Below are 12,768 nucleotides of genomic sequence, written 5' to 3' on the forward strand. Positions count from 1 at the left end.
AGTGCAAAGTGAAATAACTATGCAAGGTACAAGGTATCCATATTAGATATGAAAAAGCAGCAGTGTAATAAAGTCATCCAATCTTACTAAAGGAGAAGTACAGCCAAAGCTCTTTTTGGCTGTACTTCTCCTGTGGATGACAGGAGTGCAGTTCATTCCGCACTCCTGTGACTCAATTTCAGCCACCAGAGGTCTGAAGCCCACTGTCGGCTGAAGTCACTCAGCTGGTCAAGGCTGGGGAAAGATCCCAATTTCAAAGTCAGAATCCACCCCAGAGCCTGGAGCAGCACCTGGCTCAGCCTGTCAATGAGCCTCTGAGAGCCTGAGCCAGCTGCTCCCTCCCCATTCAGAGCCCAGTGCTCCAGTAAATGGTGGTGGGGGGGGGGGGGTGAGCAGAGAGAGGTGACTGACAGTCACCGCTCTCTGCTCAGAGCAGCTGTGAGAACTCAGCCTTCAGTGGTTATGTGATCACTGAGTTCTCACCCTTAGAGCCGGCACCCACCTAGGTAAGTATAACTGGGGGGAAAAAGGCCATGCTTCTCTCTTAAATAGTACAAAACAATCACATAACACCACATTAATTTGTGGTTACCTGCAATAAGTGTTTGGGAAAAACGTTTTCCACAGAACTGAACAGCATTGTTGAACTATAAGGTTCAGAATATATATCCCTCCTTCAATTAGAACAAGTGATTTCAAAAGTTCAAACATATTTGCTGTCGAAGACGCAGCTCTGTTTACTTATATGCCGCAACCACCTAAAGCTTTCTGTGTATGTATCATATATACTTACTAGTCTTTAGGTATCCTCTCATCCCATGATTAAGCCAGAAAGGCGAACCTGGGGTGGAAGTGGACAGCCATGAAAACTTTTATACGCTTTCAAGACTTCTAACCAATTTCTAATCTTCTGAGAGCAATAAATTGTTAAATATTTTTTTGTGTGTGTGGTCTGCACTATTGTGCTTCTGTTGTCTTACAGCCGGCATCGTTATCTCTTGCATGAGGAAATCTGAGGTCTTCCCAATCCATTACTCTGTGGTAAGACAATGGACTGAGTGGAGTAAAATTTTGTTAAAACTTGTATGGCTGTGATTTCCTCCGAACATCAGGTAAAAGAGACTTTCCTCATGAGAGGAATGAAGAGTCTACTGTTCACCTAGGGACTGGTAAGAGTGTCTGCTACTTAATCACAAAGGTCATTTTTGGCATAAAAGTAAGTAAAGCATGTGCATTTAAAAGTTTGAAAACACTTGCTCTAAGTGAAGAAGTGATATAAGAATATAGACTCTGGAACTTATAGCTTCACGGTGCCGTTCAATTCTGTGGAGGACATTTTTGCAAAATGTTTCATTAGAAAGGAGTTATATAATTGTTAAGGTTCAATACCCAATGGCAATAAATCAGCATTTGTGTTTTCATCATCTGATTACAGTGCTCTCACCTGATTGCTTAATATTGACTGTTGTACTTTGCATTTAAACCACTTTTTTTTTTAAATAAGACTAAGAGTATAAATTGCAGCACTAACATCTTTAAAAAAGAAAAACCTAAGATATCATTCCCATAAGCAGTACATATCTGTGTTCATTTGCAGTAACCTGTAATGTTAGGAAATGCTGTTTTTCATATTTATTAACTTTATGCTTCTAATGCAATGCATTTATCTTAATCTGACTGATGTCAAGTATGCATATTTTGGCCAGCTTATCTTGTAGGAATCACATACTGACTGATGTAAACGCATGTAAATGTATATCAACAAATTAAAATGCTTAAAACAGTGGTGTAACATGCTGTAAAGTGTGCCTGCCATAGGGCCTAGTGTGGGAGGGGGGCCCCATTAGGTAAACTGTTCAGGAAAACTAAACTCTGAAATTTCAAGTATAGAAGAGATGAAGTCAAACCAGGATTGTTCTTAGTGACAGGTCCCTTTCTTTGCAGCAAGAATCATTTGAATAACTGCCATAGCAGTATAGATTTATTGCCCTCTGGGCTTCTACAGGCTGAAATTTATGGAGAATAAAGCCGAAAACTGCTAAGTGTCTTTTAAACTGAAACCTTTAAGATAGCTAGAGAAGCTAAAATTGAAAGAAGTTTTATCTGTGGCTGTGTGCAAGAGCATTAACAATTGTCAGAATAAAATGTCATCTCAAAATAAAAAATGTCCTAATGGTTTTTATTATTTCTGACTCTGCTTACATTTATCCTGCTGCCTGTCCCTGACTTAGACATGGTTTTTGTTAAGATCAGTAACAGATATTGTCACAATCAACACTGCCAACTACCACAGAGAGAGGTAGTTGAAGACAGCATCAAAATGTTGGCATTGGGCCCCATGATCATAGTTATTCCCCTGCTATACAAAGTGATGCAAGTAGATTGTTGTTAATGTGTGTAAATGCATACAAATACACATAATTTGTAGTATAAAAACACATAAAATGTAGGTTCAACTACTATTTGCTACATGTTTCTCCATGTCTAGAAAAACTAATCATGTGTGAATGAAGCCTAAGATAAATATTGAAGTTTTCTACAAGCTTAGGGTCAGGATCAAATACCTTTTATTAGCTTTCATAATGTGCATCCTAATGTTATATATATTTATATATATATATATATATATATATATATATATATATATATATATACACAGTGTGTGTATGTGTATATATATATATATATATATTTATATATATGTATACATATAAATATATCTTACCTTATGTAACATTATGGACCATAAAAATGAAAACCTTTAATGTTTTGAACCCAGTCATGTATAAGTATGTTTTGCTTTTTTAAGAAAAATCATATGATGTTACTCTATTGTTATCACCTTTGTGAAAAAATGTGTGCAATTTTAGTCAAAAGATTACATTGTTCTGATATTTTAAAAGCGGGTCATTGGCTGAATGGATAAACCAGTGTGGTTCTTTAGAATGTGCTTTGGATACTCTCTACATTTTAGATCATAGCAAATAAGCTATTTTTTCCAGAGGGGTGTATTGATGTTATACAACATTGTGTGCACTATACTTTTCAATTGATCTGCTAGAGCAAAGCATAGGAAGATGTAAACTTTCTACTGTGCATCCATAGTTCACACAAGAAATCCCCCTATGATTTTTCTTTTTTAGAAACTGTCTGCAAATATATATACTTTGGCATATTTAAGACCAAATTTATCACACATCCAATTCAACATAGCACTGTCATTATTGCAACTGCTATACGTAATCAACAATATGGTCATACATTAAACATTAATTACTTATAAAATACGTATAAATTAACAATTCTTTCTATTTTTTAGTTAAACTGAAATGACTGCAGACTAGTCATTAACTTTGTATAGCTCAGTTTACACACTTGTTTTCAAATGACTAGTGTGGTTTAAAGTATCCTGAGAGCTGTTGTTACCCTACAGAGATTGCCAAATTAAGTTGTTATATTAGAAGTCATCCTAAAATCTCTTTTGGGGAGATTAGAGGTGGGATTTGATCCCCAGGTATTTCTTACTCCCTATAAATCTTATAGGAAGACCCCCCTCCTCCCAGAGCTGAATTTCCTGGTTGGAAGTCAACCTAAAACCTTTTTGGGCAAATTGAGGTGGCATTTGATTTCCAGGTATTTCTTACTCCCTATAAATCTTATAGAAAGAACTCCCTTCTCCCAGAGCTGAATTTTTTGGTTGGAAGTCAATCTAAAATCTTTTTAGGTAAATGGAGGTGGCATTTGATCTCAAGGTATATCTTACTCTCTATAACTCTTATTTGAAGATCCCCCTCCTCCCAGAGCTGAGTTTCCTGATTGGAAGTCAACCTAAAACTTTTTTGAGTGAATGGAGGTGGCATTTGATCTCAAAGTATTTTTTACTACCTATAACTGTTATAGGAAGACCCCCCTCCTCCCAGAGCTGAATTTCCTGCTTGGAGGTCAACCTAAAACATTTTTGAGTGAGTGGAGGTGACATTTAATCTCCAGGCATTTCTTACTCCCTATAACTCTTATAGAAATATCCCCCTCCTCCCAGAGTTGAATTTCCTGATTGAAAGTTAACCTGAAACCTTTTTGGGAAGCCCCTCCCAGTGCTAAATTTCCTGGTTCTCTTTCTGAAGTGCAGTCTCCTTATATTGTTTTAGAGAATTCATATTGGACTTTTCATAGACATGTTTGGAGAATTAGTCCAGATAGATTAAAGGAGAACATCAGCTCTCAGCAGAACCCTGAATGTCATACTAGACCATACTAGTGTCATGAAAAGCAGTAGGAACCTGAAACCGATCAAATCCTTTCTCACTCCATACAAAAATAAAAAAGAAAGCATGAATGCCATTCTACTTCAGATTATTATTTATTTACAAAATGAATATGTCATATTAACAAAGGAAAGCTCTGTTTGAGTGTCTCCTATGATTCTTTACTATGATTAAGAGCACTTCATTAAACCTGCACATGACATATTAATTCAGTGATTCATGCTTGTTCTTAATTGTGTTTAAATACATCAGCATGTCCTGTGGAGAGTTCAAACATATGACATCCTCAAAAGTGCATTGTAAGCATAAAACATGCTATCAGTATAGATAATCTCCATAGCAGTGAAAGATATCATGCTATTCTATTCATAATGTCACAGTAGATTAAAGCAGCATTAATTCTGTTAGAAAAAGTGAAAAAAGCCACATTTTTTCAAATTCATATTTTGTTTCTGTGATTTGAATGTGATACAATTTTAGGTGTTAATGGCTGCACATATGTAAAAAATGCACATCCAAAGACTATGAGGCTGAGGTACACTTTTATATAGAGGGCAATTATTGACTTGCACTCAGGGGCGGACTGACCATTTGGAAACTCGGGCACTGCCCGAGGGGGCCCCATGAGTTGCCCCTGGTACCTTTTTCATAGGTTTCATTAAATAAACTCTTCATTACATAAACCTTTGTTTGCTTCAAACTTGTCCCTATGTTTCTTTTGAACTTTTTAATTATTTGAGTGGGTGTTTGAAGTGAACTTTGGAAATTACTTGTGCACTAATCAGCCAGAAATTGTATCTAACTTGATATGATGGATGACAATTACTGCTGACATGGGTCACCAAGTTGCTTCTATACAAGACCACAATTAAACATCAGCCCTAGCTTCTAAAGCATAATAGCCCCATAGAAAAAGGCATGGGAATAGTGATGCTTATATACTGACATCACTACAAAACATAGTAGATAGTTAAGCTATATGCTAAGATAACTATTATTGTGAAAGTAGACTGAAGTGAAATTTATAGAAAGAAATAAGTAAAAACAGTGCCTAAGCTGTGGACAGAAACATTGTTTTTCTGGGATATAGAGAGTTTAGAAAGTACATACATTTCAGATATTTTAGGCTTTTATGGCTCAGACAACTCAGACAACAAGCTTAGTGCTTGACCTCGAGTTATCATTATGTTTTTTGCATCAGGCTTCATGCTTTTTTTTTTAGTATAAACATATCTCAAGGTCAGCTGAATTCAAATGATTTCTAAACAAAAAAAAGACAGTCTGTAAAAAACACACATTCTTTTGGTTGAAAAGAGCAGCAGGGAGCTTATATATATGAGGTTCTTTAAAGTCTGACCACTCCAGATATAATTATAGTATGTGACTAGGTCTCTGTTCTAGCGGGGATGGAAAAAATTACCCTTTCTGTGCCTTTAATAAACCAGCCCTGAATGTAGAAGAATCAACACTAATATTTACAATTTGGTGTTTCACATGCTGCTTTAATTACTATTGAACATTGACAAGCATACTTCATTTACAGAGGAATCAATTTATGAACCCTCAAACATAGAGCTGTTGCCCATAGCACTTATTCAGGCAGTATGTTCCATTCTCTTAGTGCAATTCATGGAATAAAAGCTTAAATTAGTTTCATAGAACCCCTTGTACATGAAAGTGTACCAGTTGCCTAATCACAGTTAGACTGCATTGTGGGCTAAGAAATATTCAGGAGAACACTGATGCCAATTTTTTATGACTTTCATACTAACTTTTTTTCTGTTGACCCATTTTGCTATTTTTCTTTTATATACGTGGTCTTTTTATTAAGTGACTTTTTTCTTCCTATACCTTTAATGTATATGTTAGTCTTTCAGCCTTGGGAATTCCTGTTTTACTTAGGATTGCATTAATTAAGGATAGATGCATTTTTTTTCTGTTCTGTAGTGGATAGCAGGCCATTTTTGGCATTTTGCATGCACAGTCGTTAGCTGCACTCTGTTTGTAGCTACCATAGCAGACTGAGTCCATGGCTGCTGTGATGATGTTTCCTTCCACTCCATCCATGTCCAGATGAGCAACAGTGGGCTATTTTTTTTCCTGCCCTTTTTTTTACTACTTTTTTGTTTTGGATATGGGCTGCTTGTTCGGCCCCTGGACATGTTTGGTGGAGTTTCGGGCTTTATAGCCCTGTGTTCACAGTTTTTTTCAGGTTTAATGTCTTAATTACCTGATTCAATGCACAGGCTTTGTTTTGGTTTGTTTTTTGCATTTTTTCTGAAAGCACCATTTACTTGTTTGGCTTTTATTTTATCTTTCAGGCATTATACTGATATATAGATGTTCTGGTATCAGATATGCTACGTTATACCAATGTTGGTCTTCTCATAATGCATGCTGGCTTCTGGTTACCATACTCCCCTATGCTTGCTTGCTTTGATGTTTCTTTGATGGGTGCAGCTTTGGTGGATCTTCTTTTTATCTATGTCCTGATCAGATGAGTTTTCTGTATACAAAAACTGGAACAATGTCCTAATAGGCCATATAGCTTCATGTTTACCCATTATCTCTATCCACTCTGATAGGCCAGATGTGGGGGTAAGGTTAGCATATTGAAGCATGTATAGACTGTAAGTACAGCAATTATGAACAAATTCACATCAGGCTATGCAATCAGTATATAGAGTGATTCTAGAATGACAGAACTTTCAGTTTAATCCCGAGGATGCTGCCATTCCAGGAGTGATGAAACTTGGAAATATATCCCTCTGAACTTGTATTCAAAATATATTGTAATCCAAACGCTATATTATGCTTTTCTCATTGGCAGGCTGAAATCAAGTTGTAATGAAAATGTCTACACAAGACATTGTTACTTTAACATGGCATATCATCTCCATTTGATAAATCCAAATCAACAAACCACTACTGATACAAACCACTACTTAGTGGTTTGAAGAATCTTATTGAATGTATCCATATGCACTGGATATGTATTTGTCAAGTGAAGATTATATGCCATGTTAAGATAACAGTTTGTTATGTATACAATATTATGTCAACTTGATTATGGATTGCAATGAGAGAAACTGCCAGGGAGCTTAAGCATGTGCTAAAAAGAAGACACAAGAAAACAATACTACACATGGCCGTGCTACAATACTACACATGGCCGTGCTCATTTGCACAGAAATGCGTGCATGCACACGAACGTGAGCATTAGCACAAACATGAGCACTGGCACACGTTCACAAACACCTACTGCCAGAACTGGCACCAAACACCCTATATAAGGACAGTGGCTACAGTTAAAGTCTGCTGGTTGATCTTTAGCTACCAGTACTCCTTGCTCCTGTGTATCCTGTATTCCTTGTTACTGACTTGGCTTGTCTCTGGACCTGTTATCTGACTATTCTTCTGCCTACTCCACCTGATTCCCATGTATGACCTTGGCTATTGTTACTGACCACACTCCAGCCTTCTCTTTGGCGTGCCTTTCCGTGTATGACCTTCACTGCCAGTCTGATCAAGCTTCTACCTCGGGTGCCATCTTGCTTGTGACTGCTGCCTTGATCCTGCTGCATCTTCAAGGGGAACAGAAGTCCTGCCATCAGTCCTGACAGACCAGCTTACAGCCATAAGGTGGACCCCCTACAAGCAACCTCTAGCAGAGCTACACAAACGTCGCCTGGGCTTCTTTGAACCCTGCAGTCCCTGTCCTCACCTCCGGGGGTACTCGGCACTTAGCCAAAAGGGAAGCCTTCTCGTCAAGTCTGCTTCAGCCCAGGTACATGAAAGAAACATTTATTGCTTTCAGAGAGAAATATTTCCAATTTTAAGTATGACTCAATTGTTGCAATAAGCAATAATAATTTTTGATATATGGTGTAGTAGGATACCCTTTTTTTATATTTGATATTCTTTGATATATATAGAGTAAGTAATGATCATTTTATAGAATACATCTGAGGATAGGCCTGTGCAATATAATTATATATATCTACTTTTAGAAACAGTGTTTGATATGTGATGTATTTCATATGCCCTTAGCAAATAAGGATTTATGTAACAAATAAAGCCTAAATCGTTAAGCTGTCAGTGGTGGCAACTGTGTGAGTTTCTTAGAGTATTCCTTTTGAATCCAATAAAAATACGACAGGAGTTCTAAACCTTGCTAAATTAGTCCATAACTGAAATCAAAGTTTTAGCTTTACATACACTTTAAAGCCAAAAGTAACTGTTTTCCATATTCTTTTAAAGCAAACATTGATGGCGAATTTGCTCTGTGTTGGAGAATACTACTAGGTCAGTTTTTATTTAAATATGCAGGTAATTATCTAGCATAATTTTCAGATACATTTACTTATGTATGGATGAACACAATGACAACAGTTTAACCCTAAAAGCTTCTAATCCATGATTAGTGGCTCTTGTAATCACTAGTGTAAAACATCTTGAGGATTAGGCTTTCATGATTAATGCTCCAGCTTACAAAAGTCTACTGCCTCCACTGTGTTTAGGTGACAGGTACACTTTGAAACAAAGTAAAATCAGTGAAAAACAATTTTATCTTACTGTTCTGCTCAAACCTATAAGCTAAAAGTAATGAACAAAGGATATGTCAGGTTTACATGGAAGGAATAGCACCTTTTCATGTGAAAATGAATAAGTGAGGACGTTATTTTAAAAATGAAGTCTCCTTGCCTTATCATTATGGCAGCATTTCCCTTACAGATACTAAGAGCCATAGTCAGCTGCTCATTGCTGCAGGTGCTTTCCAGTTCATTGATAAAAGGTTACACAACGTCACTACATTTTTTCTGAAAATCTAACCTATATTTTTGCTACATCTACCAGCATGCTTCTAAATGCATACACTATATTAGTCCTACAGAAAGAAATCTTGAGGATATACAACTATATATAGCTATGCATGCAGGTGAATTATTTCCTTGTAGAGAAAAATAAATGATAACCCACCAAAATTGGGGTCAAGTCACTTTTTGGAAGACTGAACCACTTTTTCTTCAAGGTCACACCTACTACCTGAAAGAAGCCATGACACTTTTGTTAGATCACAGTTGTTGACCTGTGGCATAGGAATAGACTTACTTTGCAACTCCGTCTCTATGTGGATGACTTGTCAATCAAAAGAATTTGACTCAATATTTCAAAAGAACTAACAACCAATCAGGTGAAGGCGTGTCAAAGTTTTACAGGCCTCACCATATTATTAAAGTCACTCTGTCACAATAAAAAAAACTACTATTAGGTATAAGGTTAGGCACCTGCATGTACCTGCATGTATTCCCATTTGCTACCAGCCATTCTGATTGGGCAAAGTGTCATCATATCCTCACCATGTCTAAGCTTGTCTACCCCACTCTTTCTCATGCACATTTCTATTGGCCAGTGAGGCAGCCCACCATACTGATGAGTCAAACAATATGTCACTGGGGGTGCGAGAAAGCATGCAAGCTTTAACCTACTAGGAGGTGTCAAAGCTTTGCCTGATTATAATGGTCCAGGATTTTCCCATAAAGTCCTGGTGTCTATACACTATACGTTTAGCAGTGTTTTTTTTAAAGTGACAGATGTACCTTAAAGAAACTTGTACAAGGAGTATAAACAGTGAGCAGCAATTAAATGTATAAATTATGTGATATATATTTCACATTGTGAAGAACTGTACTGAATATCATTATCTTTTCTATAATATCATATTTCAACACAGAAAATCCATCTTTAGTTAAAACATAAATCTTTAGAAGGCACCAGGTTCTTTTCTTCTATGCAACATGAAGAATGGAAATCCACATGGACCATTCATTTTCTGTTTTCAGCTCAAATGGGATACTAACTGTACACTTTCAGCTGCCATTGTTTTCTAGTTGTCAGTGACCAAAGGGCAAAAAAATTGTTTTTGGACATTATTCGAAAACACCTCAAAGGCACTCAAAGGTGTGGTTGCTTGATTAAAACCCCTCAGATTATTGTTTGTTCACTTGAAACCAGGAAATGCGAAGTTCTAAAAGCAGATTGACATCAACAATACCTGTTGGTTAATATAACATATGTTGCAATTTTTAGGCACTTCCAACCACTTTCAACCAGTTTTAATCATAAAAATAGCTGAGCAGATCAAGGCATACTACCACCAACCTATGAGCTAGATTATGTTGGCGGAAGGTTGCATTTGGTTGTTTTTGCAATGAAAAGGTTGTTAAAAGTGGATGAAAATGATGTAAGTGGCCAGCATTAATGTGGGAAAAACAGAACCAACATTATGACATAGAAGATAATCATACATTTGTGATAAAAATTTTATTTTCACTTTGCTTACTGAATGTGATGAAAACTCACTTTGCAAAGAATAATCAATCACATGGAAGGAAAATAGAAAAAAAAACAGGATTTTTGCATGTACATGTCTGGATGATAGAAGTCAACACAGTTCCCTCACATTTACAAAGCTAAGGGCAAATGCCCTTGAAAAGCAAACAGCCCATTTTTCTTTTGGTAAGTCAACCCATGTCTTAAGTTGCAGCTGATATAAAATAATGATTTTTATTTCTTTATATAAGAGCTTCAACCTTATAACTGGCAGGTCTAAACACAAAAAAACTGCAGAAAGTGGACACTCAGTGTTAGATTTGAGCTAGTTCCAGACCATTCCCCATATCATGTTATCCTGGCACCAATTATGAACATACATTTCACAGCTAAAGAGATCAGAAGATGCATTCCTTGATGATAATTGATCAGAGCTGCATGTAGATGTAAAAGACAGAGGAAGGGAAACAAAAGAAAACTTGAAGTGGCTGGACCCCTGATGACAGCCCTCAAATGACAGAAATATCACTGAGGTAAAATATTATATCTGCAAAAGTAATAATTACTTTTTTTCCATTTTATTTTTAAAAAGTCACTGCAAAGAACCCTAGAGTGATTCTGACATCAGTTTTGCTGGGTCTTCTAGGGTGAACCACTCAAAAATAACAGCTCAATTCCCACGTCATGTGTATAAGGACCACAAATGATCAATGTGCATTGCACACACTGCAATCTTTTACGTTAAATAGCAAACAATGTTAGTGAATGCTGAACAAGGGTGGTATCTGGTTGAGAGATTGCTGTGTCACCAATGACATTCAAATGACAGGTTTACATATGGTTTGTGGCTTTGATAAACTTTTGTACTAACATTTTGCAATGCATGTTTTTTTAATATGTGAACAACACCAACATGCCTTTTTGTGTTTAAGGAAGAGCTTCTGCTTCACATGTATGGATTTTCAGATTATCAAAAATATGACAAAGAAAAGTGGGATTGACTGGTGGATTGGTTTAAGTAATGAAACATTAAGACAAACTGAAGTAGTGAGCTATGCTCTTTATATACATCCAAGTTTTTTTGATACTGACCCGGATTTTTAGGAAAAATTCCAAATTAGTAAATATTAAATTGCTTGTTTGTGGATCTTCACTTATTTAAAATGTATGTCAAATGGTTGATCTCTACATGAGAAAAACAATAAATTGTAATATCCTGTCAACAGTTAGTAATAATGGTTTGGCAGTTAAGGTACAGTGGACACCAGGAGATCTTCATCAGTCCTACCATGATTATTTTTATGGGCTGAATTAAAAAACAAGACTACATCTTGACTTATGTATATTTGAATACTGCCTAACAACTAATCTCAAATTTGAAAAACTTTGAATTTGATGGTTGAGGTCTTCATATTATGTTTAGTTGCCCTTTTCACTTCTGAGAAAAAAAAATTTAATTCTCATTGTTCCAGTAGCCCTGATGGCCAATCAGCCTTTTAAAGCGGTATTCAACCTAACAAAAAATGTATTATCAGTTTTTATTCATTTATGTAAAACCTTTATCCAAAAGTGAAAACAAATGTTGCTGTAATTGTTGGTCAAGTCCCTCTAAATCTCCTAGTACCTCTAACACTACGCTCTCTCCAAACTGAAAATGTTGCTGTCCAAATGTGTCTCTGTTGCTCCTCCATCAAGAGTGAGGATACTCCAAGCCAGAAAGGAAGTTACTAGCTGGATCACCAGGTGAAAATAAAGGAAAATAAGAAAAACGAATGCAGCCGCCATATTTATGGATTGGTAAGCTGCAACAAATCAAATCTTTGTTTTGGGTTTAATAACTTTTAATGATAAGCTAAAATACCATCAAAATAGTGACTATGGGTCACTGGGTGAAGCCTGTGGGGCTGTCTAAAAAAATGTACAAACCTTAACGTCTTTGTGCAGAACACAAGTAACATTATTTTAGGTTAGAATTATTACAATACAAAAGAGTAATATTGAATATTTTCTCATGCAAGCAAAAATGCTGTCAAATGACAAACTAACTTTAAGCACAATATAGTCTAAAAAGAAACAAAAAAACACATACATAATCAAACAAGAGAAGGAGATTATTCAAAAAAAGAAAATGAAGAAGGGAAATAGAAAAAAGGACATAATAACAAAGCAA

At 36.2% G+C, this 12,768-nt stretch overlaps 1 protein-coding gene across 3 annotated transcripts in view; it reads right to left on the reverse strand.

Annotated features, from left to right (window-relative positions):
• Positions 1–12,768, reverse strand: part of PEX5L (peroxisomal biogenesis factor 5 like) — a 350,959-nt gene that overhangs the window by 203,723 nt on the left and 134,468 nt on the right. Inside the window, exon 2 of one of the 3 annotated variants that reach the window (XM_089675554.1) lies at positions 9,246–9,311. The exons of the other annotated variants lie outside the window; for them this stretch is intronic. Coding sequence (XP_089531680.1) covers positions 9,246–9,311 — 66 coding nt within the window. The remainder of the gene's footprint in view (positions 1–9,245; positions 9,312–12,768) is intronic. 3 annotated transcript variants of the gene reach the window in all.

Source organism: Staurois parvus, unplaced genomic scaffold (assembly GCF_062004578.1).
Source record: "Staurois parvus isolate SC_StPar_1 unplaced genomic scaffold, SC_StPar_1.0 ptg000155l, whole genome shotgun sequence".
Taxonomy (NCBI): Eukaryota; Metazoa; Chordata; class Amphibia; order Anura; family Ranidae; genus Staurois; species Staurois parvus.